Genomic DNA, 12869 nt, shown 5'->3' with positions numbered 1-12869 from the left:
GCAGGAGCAGCTGTGTCCTGTAGAAGTCCAGGGGGGACAAACTCCAGGACTTCTCGGGCTCAGACATATGCTGGAAATGATGTACATAGGCCTGGTGGTCAGCATCGAGCCTCGGTGTCAGGAGAGACCGTAGCGGGTGGTGGCAGCCAGGGCAAACTGGAGAGCTCTTGCCCCATCTAGAAACACGGTCCTTGTCAGCTCCAGCAGCCAGTTGTGACCTTGTAGAAATGTACCCTTCGGGTGGCCAGATCTTCGTGTTGTTTTTTGGTTTTTTGTTCTTAATGTATGTTTATTTTTGAGAGAGACGGAGACAGAAGGCGAGTGGGTTGGGCAGAGACAGAGGGAGACACAGAATCCAAAGCAGGCTCCAGGCTCTGACCTGTCAGCACAGAGCCTGACGCGGGGCTCGAACTCATGACCATGAGATCATGACCTGAGCCAAAGTCAGATGCCTAACCGACTGCGCCACCCAGCTGCCCCCAGATCTTCATTTCTTAAGGGGAATCGCTGTGCCAGCCTGAGCCCCATCCCCACTTAGATTCCTGTTTTCTTCACATGTGAAACAAGTACCAAGAAGTCTGTTGAGCACTCCTAGCACTGACTTCTGCCTTCAATGCACGAGACCAACTACGAGTGCCCTCTCTTGCTGATAGACACAGAGGGATAAAAGATGTTGGCCCTGCCCTCAGTGGGACCTGTAGTCAGTAGGGCAAGATGAAGTGGCTGTATTATTGAGGAATATTCTGGTAGTGCTCTGTCCGATGGAACTGGGAGAACAGGTCTCTGAGAGGCCCAAAGAGATGATTGAGCAGAACTTGAAGGAAGGAAGACCAGGGGTTCACCAGACAAAAAAGTGGAGCTAGGCACTCTGGGGCCCGAGGGCAGGGGTTGCCAAGGGGAAAGGATGTGAAGTCAGGTGTGTTCCACAAAGGCCAGCCATCCTGTAGGCAATACTCACTTCTAGTTGCTCGTTACCAGTACCATTTTTGGGGGGCCTCAGTGCCAGACTAAGACACAAGGGTCCCAGCCGTGTTTAGACATGCAGTATTTTGGTGTGTTTTTGTTTTTTAAGTTTCAAGTGGTTTCCTGTATCAGGACATCTGAATCTTCAGGAGAAAACCTAACTGCAAGAGCTTAAAGGGGATTGGCCATCTCCTAGTTTTGGGTACAACGTTTTGGGGTAACGCTGCTCTAAAGGTGGTCCATTCAGCTCGGCATCATTGGTAACCTCGATTTCTTATGCTCTACCTGCCTCATTTTCGGGGCAGGGCTGCAGCACCTCCAGAAAAGCTAGGAAGTCCCCCAGCTGACCTCCTTACCCCTTATCTCCTTGTCCAGATCTAGGACATGTACTTCCCCTGACAAAAAAAAAAAAAAACAAACAACCCCAAACTGCTCATTGGTAAGGGTCTTGTGGTTCTGTGATTGGCTGGGAGAAAGGGCCACCCTCCTCAGAGCCTGGTGGGGGGCAGAGAGACTACCAGAGCAGAGTTGGGGTTCTGTTAGCAAGGAACACATGGGGGCATGGCAGTTGCAGCGTGGGTTGTAGCTGACCCATTTAAAGATTAGGAAGTGACACCATTTTCGGGATCTTCTAGTGTCTCTTGAGAAATTGGATTCGGGCAACCTAGGTGGCTCAGCCACTTTGGTGCTGGGCTGAGTAGTAAAGAGGGGCCTCTGCCCTGCCCTGGGCTCCCCTGAGCTGGTTTCCCCCGGTGTCTGCTCCTCTGGCCCCCCGACAGCAGCTTCTGCCCAGCCAGCCTTCCTCGTGTATGCCTGGCCTGGCAGGAGGGGATGGCAGCCTTGGGCCACCTCCAGCTGGCTCCTGCCTTTCCCTGGGGGTGTCACAGCCAGATGTGAGCTGTGCTGGGGCCGCTGGCTCACCTCTGCAACCTCATCCTGGGCTGCTCTGTCCTCATTCAGACGCCTGGCCAACAGCACTCCAGCCCTCAGCTGTTAGTGGGTCTGACTCGCACGTCCCTTTCAAGAGTACACTCGGGAAGGGGTGTTCGCAGAGTGGAAGCCTGTGTTTCCACTGGCTATGGGGCAGGCCAAGCCGGCAGCTGTCCTCCTGTGCATGTAGTAAGGGGCCGTGCTGCCTTCCGTGGACAGCCAGCGTGTGTGAGGGTCATTGCCCACCGGCTGTGGTCCCCCTCAGCTAACACCTTCTCTCCCCTACCCGTCTGCTTGTCCCCTCAGAAGGAGAGTGACTCCAAAACTGCCAGAAGCAAGACCCTGGCCCCAGCACGTCCAGAGAAGAATGCCAGAGGGTCCTCGGAGAGCAGTGGCGAGGAGCTCCCGGCCAGCCAGGTAGGCCCTGCCTTCTCTTTGAGACACTGCAGACTCAGAGCAGGGCAGTGGGCCTCAGGTGGGTGGAGTGGGGGCGAGGGCAGCTCTTTGCCATTTAAACGGCACTTCACAATTTCCTGGACTCTTCCCTCTGTTTTGATACATCCATCTTCACAGTAACCCCTGGGAGGGGGGCAACAGAGCATCCTTGAACATTAGGCCTCAGAGCCAGTGTAGGGTCAACACCAGCTCTCCCGGCCACCAGTTCCGTGACCACGGGCACATCTTAACCATTCTGAGGCCCAGACGTTTCCACTGAAGCAGGCAGAGTAACAGTCCCCCTCCTGCGTCTGTGCTCTGCTGTAGGAGGGCACGTGCTTTTGCCCATTTGCTGTGTCAGGAGTCAGAGCCCAGTGAGTTGCAGTCAATTCCCCAAATACCCGTGACCCATAAGAAGCCAAGGCGGAGGTAGACGCCGGCCCCCTGCCTCCCTGTATCTCTCTGTTTCGTGTGTGGCCCTGGGAGCCTTCCCCACGGGGTTTGTCTGAAGCCAGGGGGCAGACCGTGCTGGCGCACCTGTGGCACACGTTCACGTGCTCTGCTGCACCCCAAGCCCTCCCCAGCTGCACCCCTGAGGTTGGGACCAAGCCCCCCGGGTCTCCCCAGCTTCCTAAGTCTACAAGACTGGTGTTCAGGCCTGTGTGAACCCCAGCCTTTCTAGCAATTTCTAAAATTGCCCTTTGTCCTCTAGCCCCAAGTGCCTAGAAGCTTCTGCCAGGTCCCCTCAGGGACGCAAGTCCTCCAGTTACCAGATGAGTGGGGTCTCCTTAACCGTCTCCCGCACATACCATACCATGTGCTGACCAGTCCATCAGCAAGTTCACATGTGCTTGCACACCCCGAGTGGTGGGGCACGGGGTTCACTGCCTTTCTCTTCTCAGTAGCAAGGATTATAAAAATCCTGATGAATGGCTACATCTGACATTGTTGGTCACTTTGTGTGTGCCAGGCACTGTGCTAAACGCCATACTTCATTATTCTGTGTAATTCCTACAACAGCCCTGTGAGGGTAGGTCCCTCTTTTATTCCCATTTTAAGGAGGAAGGAATGAGGCTCAGAGAAGTCGAGCGACCTACCCCAGCATCACACGGCCAGTGCCAAGTGGACAGACCTGGCGTTTGAACCCAGGCCGTCCGTGCTCTGCCCAGCACTGCCTCCCCACTCCTCTCCAGGGAAGGAGGAAGGCGGTTCAGCATTGCCCTCTAGCTCTCCATGGCACCCTTACGAGGCCGCCTTCTCTGCTCCGGATCGGGACAGCTGGGAGGGAGGGGGCCGCCTCGCCCTTCTCTGCGGGGGCGGACTAACACAATTACAATGAACATCACGCTTAAACTGAACCATTTAATTGGTACGTTAGTCCTGAAGATTCTGGAGTCCCTGTTAAAAAAGAAGGACAAAAGTTGACATTTTGCGCGTTTCCCTAGGATTCAGGGAAGACGGCACAGCCTGGGGAAGCCGCAGCCTCCTCCTGACTGGGGGTTTTTAGCGCCTCTGTCCTCAGCGCGCTGTGATTATTATCATTATTATGCATTTGTCAAGCACTTCTCTATTGACAAGTTTCACTCTGTCTTTATTATTAGCCCATCAGTGGGGAAAAGGGATCGATGCCAGGGTAGTGGGCAGAGCCTCAGGCTGGGAGGCGGGGAGGGGATTGTGACTCCATTCCCAGGCTCCCTCACTGTGCCTCAGTCTCCCCACCTGCAGGGATGGGCTCCAGCCTCTTTCTCTGAGAGGAATTCCTGGGGGTGGTCTGTGGCTCAGCCCTGTGGTGCTGGCATTGCTAACCCCAGGCCAGGGTCTGGGGCAGGTACTGTATTAAGACCTAAGCCCTGCCTTCAGAGTTTCCGGTGGAGTCAGAGAAAAAAGCCTGTAAGGAGCTAAATTAGGGCATTAAGTGGGAGCCCTGGCATGGTTGGTCCTGGAAGGAGCTCCTGTCTGGTGCCTGGAGAACTAACTTCCAGTACGGCTCTGGCACAGTTTGCTGGTCACCCTGAGTGAGGCCACTTGCCCTCTCTTGAGCCTCAGCCTTCTCAGCCCGTGGGGTGACATTCCCTGGGGGCTGGTGAACCACCGAAGCTCCAGGCTCCTCCTTGGAGGGTGGGATTTCCTGGCCCCTTAGGGCAGGGCTGGCCCAGAACCTGTTAACTAGCCCCAGGCAGCTCTCTGAGGCTCTTGGGGTGCTTTTTTGGCTCTGTTCTCCCCTGCCCCCCGCGGGGTTAACAGCCTGGGCTAGTCGGCCCCCTCCCCCACTCTGCCTCAGACTGGAATGAGGGCACAGTTGGAGAGCTCAGCTCTGACAGAAGATCCCCAGGTTTGCTTCTGCAGTGGGAAGGGAGTCCCTGCATTCCCTCTGGGCCCTTGGTGCCCACAGGGCGGCCCAGCCAAACGTTCAGGCTGCCTCAGCTTCCAGTGAGTCTTTGACTGTCACCTCTGTATGTGTATGCTGTGCTTTGCAGTTTCCAAAGCGAATCAGAGCCCCTCTGGTGAGCAAGCCCAGGCTGGGATTACTAATAGCCCTTTCAACAGGTGGGAAACTGAGGCCCACGAAGCTCAAGGGTTGGGCCACATGGTGAAGTCTGGCAGAGGGAGGATCAGAGGCGGGTTTCCCCTCATCTGTGGGTTGCATGACCCACCTTTTCAACTATCCACTGCCACTGGACTACTGTCGTGTCCCTGCCCTCCGAGCCAGGCCCCCTGCGCCGCCCCCGGCCCAGAGGCCATGTGGGCAGGTGGAGCAGGGAGGAGGAGGCGTTTGCTGCCGAGCTGCTTTTAACATCCCAGACGCTATTGTTTGCCTTGGTGCGTTCGGTGCCTCTCTTCATCCCCGACAATCTGTTCTTCTGTCTTCTCACATATATATAGATCCCCCCTCCCTCAACTGTAAGCCTTCTCCCACTTTCCATCCTTCTCTCTTTCATCATGTGGGAAGGCAGGCTCTGGAAGTGGCAGATCAGAGCAGCCGCGGGGGAGGCTGTTTGGCAAGGGTAGGAAGGGCCCCAGCCCAGCAAAGCTTCCAACCTCCGCGGTTACCCCTCTGCTTTACTTTTCACGGTGCCTCTCCCACTGCCCCCCTGCGCCCTGGAGGTAGGCAGGGTGGTGAGGTGGGCAAGACTGGGCCCTAGACGTCGGCCTTGGGCAACTTCCTCCTGCTGCTCCTGCTTCCTGTGTTTCCCCCAGGGCTAGACAGGGAGTGGAGCTCAGACCGAGTCTGACCCGAGGGTGGAAGGTGGGCTCATCTGGCGGCCTGACTCCTGGCTCCATGCGTGCGAGGGGCGCGTGCGAGCGGTGGGCATATCCACTGGAGCTGTGACCCCAGCCTGGTCCGCGGGATCCCAAGGAGCTGCCGCTTTCTCTTGTCTTTTGCTGTCTCGCTGGAAGATGGAAAGCCTGCCCAAAGATAGAACAGCATCAAAGAACCCCCACGTGTCTTCCCCAGCCTCAGCGGGTCTGCATTCGTGACCAGGCTCGCTTCCCGCAAACCCTCCGCTCCTTCCCCAGTACCCCGGCTTCCTTTTTTTTTAAAGGACAGCCACCATCCAACGTCACCCCTGAGAAGCTGACCCACAAAGTCAGTGTCTCCATTTCCCGGATTGTCTCATGAGTAATACTCTTTACATCTGGTGTGTTCCATGGAGTCCCTTAGGTCTTAATGTGTTGGGTATTTCCCCCGTGCGGTTTGTTTGTTGAAGACATTGGCTCTGTGTCGCTAGGTGGTGGCACCCTGGGCCGCGTCTCAGGAAGCCGCATCAGAGTCTCTGGGGTGGGGGCAGCTCGATGATGCACAGCTCCTCAGGTGAATGTGTGTTAGGGCCCAGGCAGCCGAGGGGCGTGGTGCTTAGAGCACCCTGCTGGGCGGGCATCTGGCCCTGGCTGTGTTTCAGTTAAGCTGTGCGCCCTTGGGCAGTTCTTTTCTCCTCTCTGAGCTTAGTTTTCTCACCTGTACAATGGAGCTTCTGCTGCTGACCTCAGGGGTTCCTGTGAAGGTCCAATGGGCTCCTATTGAGCCGTGAGGTACGGTGCAGGTCTTAGCAGGTGCATGGCCTGAGGGTGAGCCAGGAGTGCCCTGGGCGGCTGCAATGGCCTCTGCCTTCCCAGCGGCCCTGAGCTCTCTGGACCCCTTGCCCTGTAAACCCCCACCCAACTTCCCCTTTGCCTGGCCAAGCCTTTAATCACTCGGGGGGTTTGTTTTGTTTTTGTTTTTCAAGGTGATTAAACCCCCTCTGATTTTTGTCGACCCTAATCGTAGTCCAGCTGGCCCAGCTGCTACCGCCACACAAGCCCCAGCTGCAAACACCCCGAGGAAGGCCCGGGCCTCGGAGAGCACAGCCAGGAGCTCCTCCTCTGAGAGCGAGGATGAGGATGTGATCCCTGCTACTCAGTGCTCCATTCCCGGTGAGCACAGGCCTGTAATGCAGGGCTGACTCCCCTGCCGCACCTGCCAGGCTCACCTGGGAGGGACCGCCGGCACGTAACATACGTACGCACGCACACACGCATGCACCAGCCAGCACATCCACACGCACAGACCCCATCGAGGCCCGGAGGGGAGAGGATGCTGACAGAGTCAACACAGCATGTGGCTCAGGCGGGGCTTGGTTCATCCCTATAAGGAACTACCTCCGATCTCCATTTCTGGAGGAGTATTTGCCATGACTTCTGTGTGCCGACTCCAAGGGGTGGAACCCACGCTAGTGGCTAGGAGCTGCAGAGCAAGTTTGTACATAATCTAAGGAAGGGCTTTGTAGTGAATGATGGCCTGAACAGGGAGAATGGTAGTGAGCCTCCTGTTCTTGCTCGTATGTAAGGAGGGTTAGGTGATCCCCAGCCAACCATTGTAGGCAAGGATTGCATCTATCAGGGGGAGATAGTGCCGTATCTGGGGTTTCTTTTACTTCTGAGAATCTGTGGTACGACCGACGACATCAGGAAAGTGGTTAATATTGTAATGCTTTTTGTGAAGATAGTAACAATACCTGATCTTGGTAGGCTAATTAAACACAGAGCAGCACAAAAGAAAGAATGTCCCTGTAACCCCACTGTCTGGAATAATTGTTGATGTTTTATAGCTGTTAACTTTACAAAAACTTAAGCTTTGTATGTGTTTTTGTAAAGTGAGATCACATTGTATGTTACCCTCAGGAATTTTTACATATTTTGATGTTAGGTATTTACCATGGGATGCCTGCTGGCCACAAGGCAGTCCCTCGGGTGGACTTAGCCTAGTTTACGTAGGCAGGGCCGTACTAGAGGGAGCGAAAGGTTTTGTCTGGGGGCTCTGGGACTAGCACGAGTGGTGCTGCGGTGAACACGTGGACCTGAGCCTTTGCAGATGACTGTGCTATTGTTGTGGAGACTCTTCTAAATGCACAGAGTCCCATTTGGTACCGGTACTCCCCACCATTACTCAAAGTAGTGGCCTGGCCAGCTGAGGGGGAGCATCATCGAAGACAGAAGAATGGGGAGGGGCAAAGGGAAATCCTGGGGTCACTGCCACAGCACCCTGAGCTTGTAACGTGAGATGGTGACAGCTCCTCCGTGCAACACTGAGGGAGGGCATTACACAGGCTTCTGCGGATGACATGAGCCCTGGGCCAGGTCCCCAGGCTGATATCGGGGATCGCTCTTGCGTGCACTGACTTACATCCCGCCCCGCTCCGTCTCAGCCACTAGAACAAACGCGACCACGCTCGTGGCCCACCCAAGGCCCGCTGTCAGAGCCAGCAGCAGTGAGGCGTCCGGTCGGGTGTCGGAAGGCAAGAAACAGGAGGCACCAGTCGCTCAGGTACCTGGCAGGCGAGGGAGAGGGAGGGCCGTGCAGGCCAGCAGGGGTGAGGGGCCCTCTGTCCCTCGGTACCCGCACATGCTGCTGGGTGGGACTGCTGTTGCTTTTGTCCACCACCCCCCCACACCCCCCGGCCCTGACCGGGTTCCTGGATTCCTTTGAGCTAGGAGGAAGCGTTGTCCGGAGCACCGTGTCCCGCACACCCCTCGGCAGCCGTTCCGGCTCGGTTGTGCTTTTGGTTTCTTTTTCTCTCTCAGTTTGGAATTGCCGGGAACAAACCTTGCACTTTTGTAGCGTGGATAGCAGTGACTTCCTAGCTTTCACCACTTTCAGTGCATTTCTGTTGGGTCTTTGCCTAAATCCAGAAGCCTGAGCAGGGTAGAGTTAATGGCTCACTGTTCAAACAATGGAGCTGAGTGCTGCCCTTCAACAAGACAGTTGAGATTTGTCCAGGATTATTCAGGGCCCGAACCCAGGTCTCCTCACAGCCGGTCCATTGCTCCTGGGGCCATAGCGGTTAGTTTTCCTGTCCCGTTGCGCCTCATCCCTTCTGAGAGGGCAGGAGGGAGCACGGTTGTTGGGTGGGTGGCTGGGCTGCGGTCACTGCACCCAACAGCCTGCACCCATTCGGCCGTTCAGCCAGCAGATGGTGCCAGGCACTGGGGATGCAGCAGGAAGAAGGCAGAGAGCATCCCTACCCTCACAGGCCATCAAACGAGGACGCCAGAAAATAAAAGTACTCACCGACTGGTGGGTGCTTGAAAGAAAGAATATAAGCTAGAGAACAACGGGATGGGCCGCTTTAGGAAGGATCGGCAGGACTGGCCTCCCCAAGGAGGCTAGAGAAGCAGGCGAGCCAGGGAGTTCTCCAGCCAGGGAAGCACAGGTGCTGGGACCCTCAGGGGAGGCGCTTGGGGGTAAGAGACGGAGGAAGCAATAAGACGAGAGGGGCCGGGCCGGACAGGCCATGGTGGGGGCCACGCGGCAGCAGAGGGGGCCTGGAGGTTTTCAGGGGGGGCCCTGCCCAGCTCTCTTCCAGTTCTCTCTCCCCGACTGCTGGCGCATGTGGGAAGCAGGAGCGGCAGGCACCAGGGAGACTTTGAGGAGGCCGTTGCAGCCACCCAGCTAGAGACTTGTCCCTTGTGAAGGCTTCGGATGGGGTTGGGGGACTTTGGGTAGGGGCCCAGCTGCTTCCGACCCCTGGGCTAGAAGCCTTTGGATCCTCTGAGAACGATACGATTAGCTTATAACCTGAAGCCTGGCCCCATTTTCTGCCCACATGGTGGCATTGCCCCTTTGACTGTCCCTCAGTCCCCCACTCCAGCCCCATGGCTCCTTGTGCAGTTACAGGTCCCCTCCCGTGCCAGCCAGTATCTGTCCAGGGCACGGCATAGATGGCATCCTAAGAACTTAGGAGTCTCAGGGCTGCCTGTGGCTGTCCACAGGTGACAAAGAGGAACCCTGCTCACCTCCCGCTGACTCAGGCCGCCCTGAAGGTCCTTGCCCAGAAAGCCAGTGAGGCCCAGCCTCCTGCTGCCAGGACCCCGTCTTCAAGTGGGGTGAGCTGGGGGAGCCGGGTGGTGTTGGGGCCAGGCCCCACCCTGGAGGGGACAGTGATGAATGATTACAGAGCGCAGAAGGGAGGGCCCAGGAAGGGGCCCGAGTCCCAGGGCCAGCATTTGCCTGCCGTGTGACTGTGACGTGTACACTTGTCTCGTCCCCATACCCCGCACTCTCTGCTCCCTGGTCTGAGCATCTGTGGGAGGGCTGAGGCCTGGGTGCAAAGCAGCTAACAGTCGCCTAGCCGTAGGGTAACTGGGTGTTCAGGAGGCACCAAGACTTATTTCCCTTCTTTTTTTTCCTTCCACTCTCTTTTTTCACCAAATTAGGTTGACAGTGCTCTGGGAACACTCCCTGTGATGAGTCCCCAAAGAGCCCCTGTGCAGGCCAAAGTGACCAACAAGTTCAGGAAACCTGAGGTTCCTGTGGTCCAGCAGGCCACGGCCACCCCTGCAGGACGCCCCAGAGCCAAGGCCTCTGAGACCTCCAACGACAGTGAGGACAGCAGCGGCAGCTCTTCAGGGAGTGAGGAGGATGCTGATGGGCCCCAGATGGTCCCCTCGGCCCACAGACTGGGTGAGGGTCCCAGGAGGGGAAGGCTCGGCGGGCCCAGAGGAGGGGAGTGATGGCCTGGTGGAGCCCTGAGTTCAGGCCTGTGCTCTGGATCTTCACTTGTTCTGCATCCCGGGCCTAGTCATCCCATGCTGGGCCTCAGTTTCCCCACCTGTGCAACCCCATGAGGAGGTTAGTCCAAGTGATATCAGACTCCGCTGTTTGCCCACTCCCAGCTTTTTCGTACCAGGCTCGTAACTGGTCTCCCAGCATTCCAGGGGCATGCCCCCTTCCCACCCCCAGAAAAGCAGAGAAGCGGAAGTAGGGCCTCAGGAATTAGAACAGAAGGTTTTGGCATTTGGATGTCTTACTTAGAAGGCTGCAAACAGCCGTTGACCCTGGAAGGGAGTCATAGGAGCAGGTAAAGCCTTGGGCGGGAGGGCGGGGGGCATGTGGAAATCTCAGGCCTTCCTGGGGCCTCCCGGAGGGCTCTGCCTCACCCCACGCAGCCGGCCTCCCAACAGGGTGCCTGTGCTCCTCCAGTAGGTCCGGCCCCCTCCACAACGGAGACCTTGGTGGAGGAGACCACAGCAGAGTCCAGTGAGGACGAGGTGGTGGCACCCTCTCAGGTAACTGCCAGGGAGAGGGCTGGCACCTCAGGGGCCTTGGGGCGGGAGCTCGAGGCCACCTGATGCCTGTTAGGCCGAAGCCATCCCCCGCGGCAGGGCCTGGTGTCCCCGAGGCCGGGCTGTCTCCTCCGCTGAGGCTCTATTTCAGCCTAAGGCCACGAATAGTGGACTCTGAGTCTGTAGAAAGGGCTTGCCTTGATTTTAGATGAGTCCCGGAAGGGAAGATATTTTGTAACAGATGGGATTTCTTTAAGGTTATCTTCTGTACACGGCAAGCGCTAGTGATTTTCCATTCGCCTTAGCTGTAAGAAATTGTCTTTTTAAATGTGCCTGACGAAAATATGTACTAATTAAAATAGTGCAGGAGACCCATACAAAGGGCTAATGTGCCCACCACCGACAGGGTGGCCCGACCTTAGGGGCTCCCCATTTAGGGGCACCCCAGCAGGCCCTGTGCTCCAGGGCTAGGTGGGGCAGGGTTCCAACCTCGTTCACAGTGGGTTTCTTCAGTCTCTCCTCTCAGGTTATGTGACCCCTGGGCCAACTCTGGCCAATTCCCAGGCTTCAAAGGCCACTCCCAGGACAGATCTCGACCCCTCGGCTTCCTCTACTCCCGCCACCAAAGATGCCCCAGACGGCAAGCAGGAAGTGGAGCCCCAACAAGTAGCAGGCACCATATCCCCTAAAACAGGTGAGCCAAGGGCCACAGGAAAGACACAGTGGGACCCAATGGGACAAGGCAGTGGGCCCCTTCTTTTTCTCCCTCAGGAATAGTCCTACCGATAGGGTTGTATGTGTCACCAGGACCTTTCCAAGCAGGGCCTGGTGCCCCAGCGCCCAGGTGTCTGGCCATTATGATACGAGACAGCCTGGAAGTCGAGTTATCCAGCTTTGTGGGATGCTGGTGCATCTGGTAGGGTGAGCCCTGCCTTAGAGCAGTCTTGGCTCTTTCTAGCTGTGCCTGTTGACAACTGGGCTCGTGGTATGGGGTGTAAGGACTCGGGAGCTCAGACAAAAGGCAGGAGCCACGTTTGGAGAAGTTGCTAGCACGTGGCAGAGACCCCCGGTGATGGACTGATTTGTTGTAAAGCCTCAGACAAGACCCTGGGCCAGTCTAGGCTTGTGTGTCTAAACAACACAGGGCAGGGTAGATCCATCTAGTCAGCGTCAAGGCATGGCACATACAGAAAATAGTCACGTGGTATTAGGGCAGACTAGAGTGCTGAGGTCACCCGGCCAGGGGCATCCGCCAGCCCTGACTTGCCAGGGCTGAGGGACAGGGATCTCAGGTGGGCATGCCTGGGCCAGCTCTAGGGATCCAGTCCCCAGCTTTGGTGTTCCAGGGTATTTGTAGACAGGAAGCAGACAAGTGGGCTTCTGGAGGAGGAGGTTGCCAGCAAAAACTCTGCCCTCCTCAGCTGCCTTCTCCAACCCCGACCTTTGCCAGGAAGCAGCAGAGGACCGAATTGGGCCTCCCTCTGTCCCGGGACCCCCTCTGCTCAGCCTGCCGTGTCCACTTCCCCTCGCCCACCACAGCCCTGGAGCCAGAGCCGCTTCAGAGTTTGCTCCCTGGGCCCAGTGCATGCTGTGGGGCACAGCCCCCAGCCCCGTGATGCGGAGCTTGGCCGAGTCACCTGCGCACCTTCCAGAGCCCTGCGTGTAGGCATTCTCGTGCCCGTGAAGCCCAGAACACAGTATAGAGCTGCCGAGTCCCCTGGGAAGTTAGGGGCAGCGTTGGGACACTGCCGACGTCGGCCCCCGCATACACCCCTTCCGTGACTGTAGCTGCAGCTTGCCGGCACGGGTCAGCAGAGGAGTCATTGCTCACTTTCTTCCCCAGTGTTCTTTGTGAGAGGCGGGTGCGACAGGGAGACATTTTAGAGGGGGCTGTGGAAGGCTTTTTTCACACGTGTAGTCAGCACACAATTATCAAAGGAGAGCAGAGGCGTGGAAAATTCTAAACAAAGGCTGTACCAGAAGTCACTCTGGCAGGCAGC

At 57.0% G+C, this 12869-nt stretch overlaps 1 protein-coding gene across 9 annotated transcripts in view; it reads left to right on the top strand.

Annotated features, from left to right (window-relative positions):
- TCOF1 (treacle ribosome biogenesis factor 1) overlaps nt 1-12869 on the top strand; it is a 38339-nt gene that overhangs the window by 21672 nt on the left and 3798 nt on the right. For 2 of the 9 annotated variants that reach the window (XM_043597875.1, XM_043597883.1), the window contains exons 18-24: nt 2200-2310; nt 6555-6741; nt 8013-8131; nt 9577-9690; nt 10021-10267; nt 10787-10872; nt 11383-11563. In XM_043597875.1, the coding sequence (XP_043453810.1) occupies nt 2200-2310; nt 6555-6741; nt 8013-8131; nt 9577-9690; nt 10021-10267; nt 10787-10872; nt 11383-11563 (1045 nt within the window). Of the gene's footprint in view, nt 1-2199; nt 2311-6554; nt 6742-8012; nt 8132-9576; nt 9691-10020; nt 10268-10786; nt 10873-11382; nt 11564-12869 lie in introns of those variants that run through there. The other 7 variants (XM_043597902.1, XM_043597894.1, XM_043597933.1 and 4 more) reach the window with 7 other exon arrangements.

This window comes from Prionailurus bengalensis, chromosome A1, assembly GCF_016509475.1.
Source record: "Prionailurus bengalensis isolate Pbe53 chromosome A1, Fcat_Pben_1.1_paternal_pri, whole genome shotgun sequence".
Taxonomy (NCBI): Eukaryota; Metazoa; Chordata; class Mammalia; order Carnivora; family Felidae; genus Prionailurus; species Prionailurus bengalensis.
This window is presented reverse-complemented; position numbering and strand designations above follow the sequence as displayed.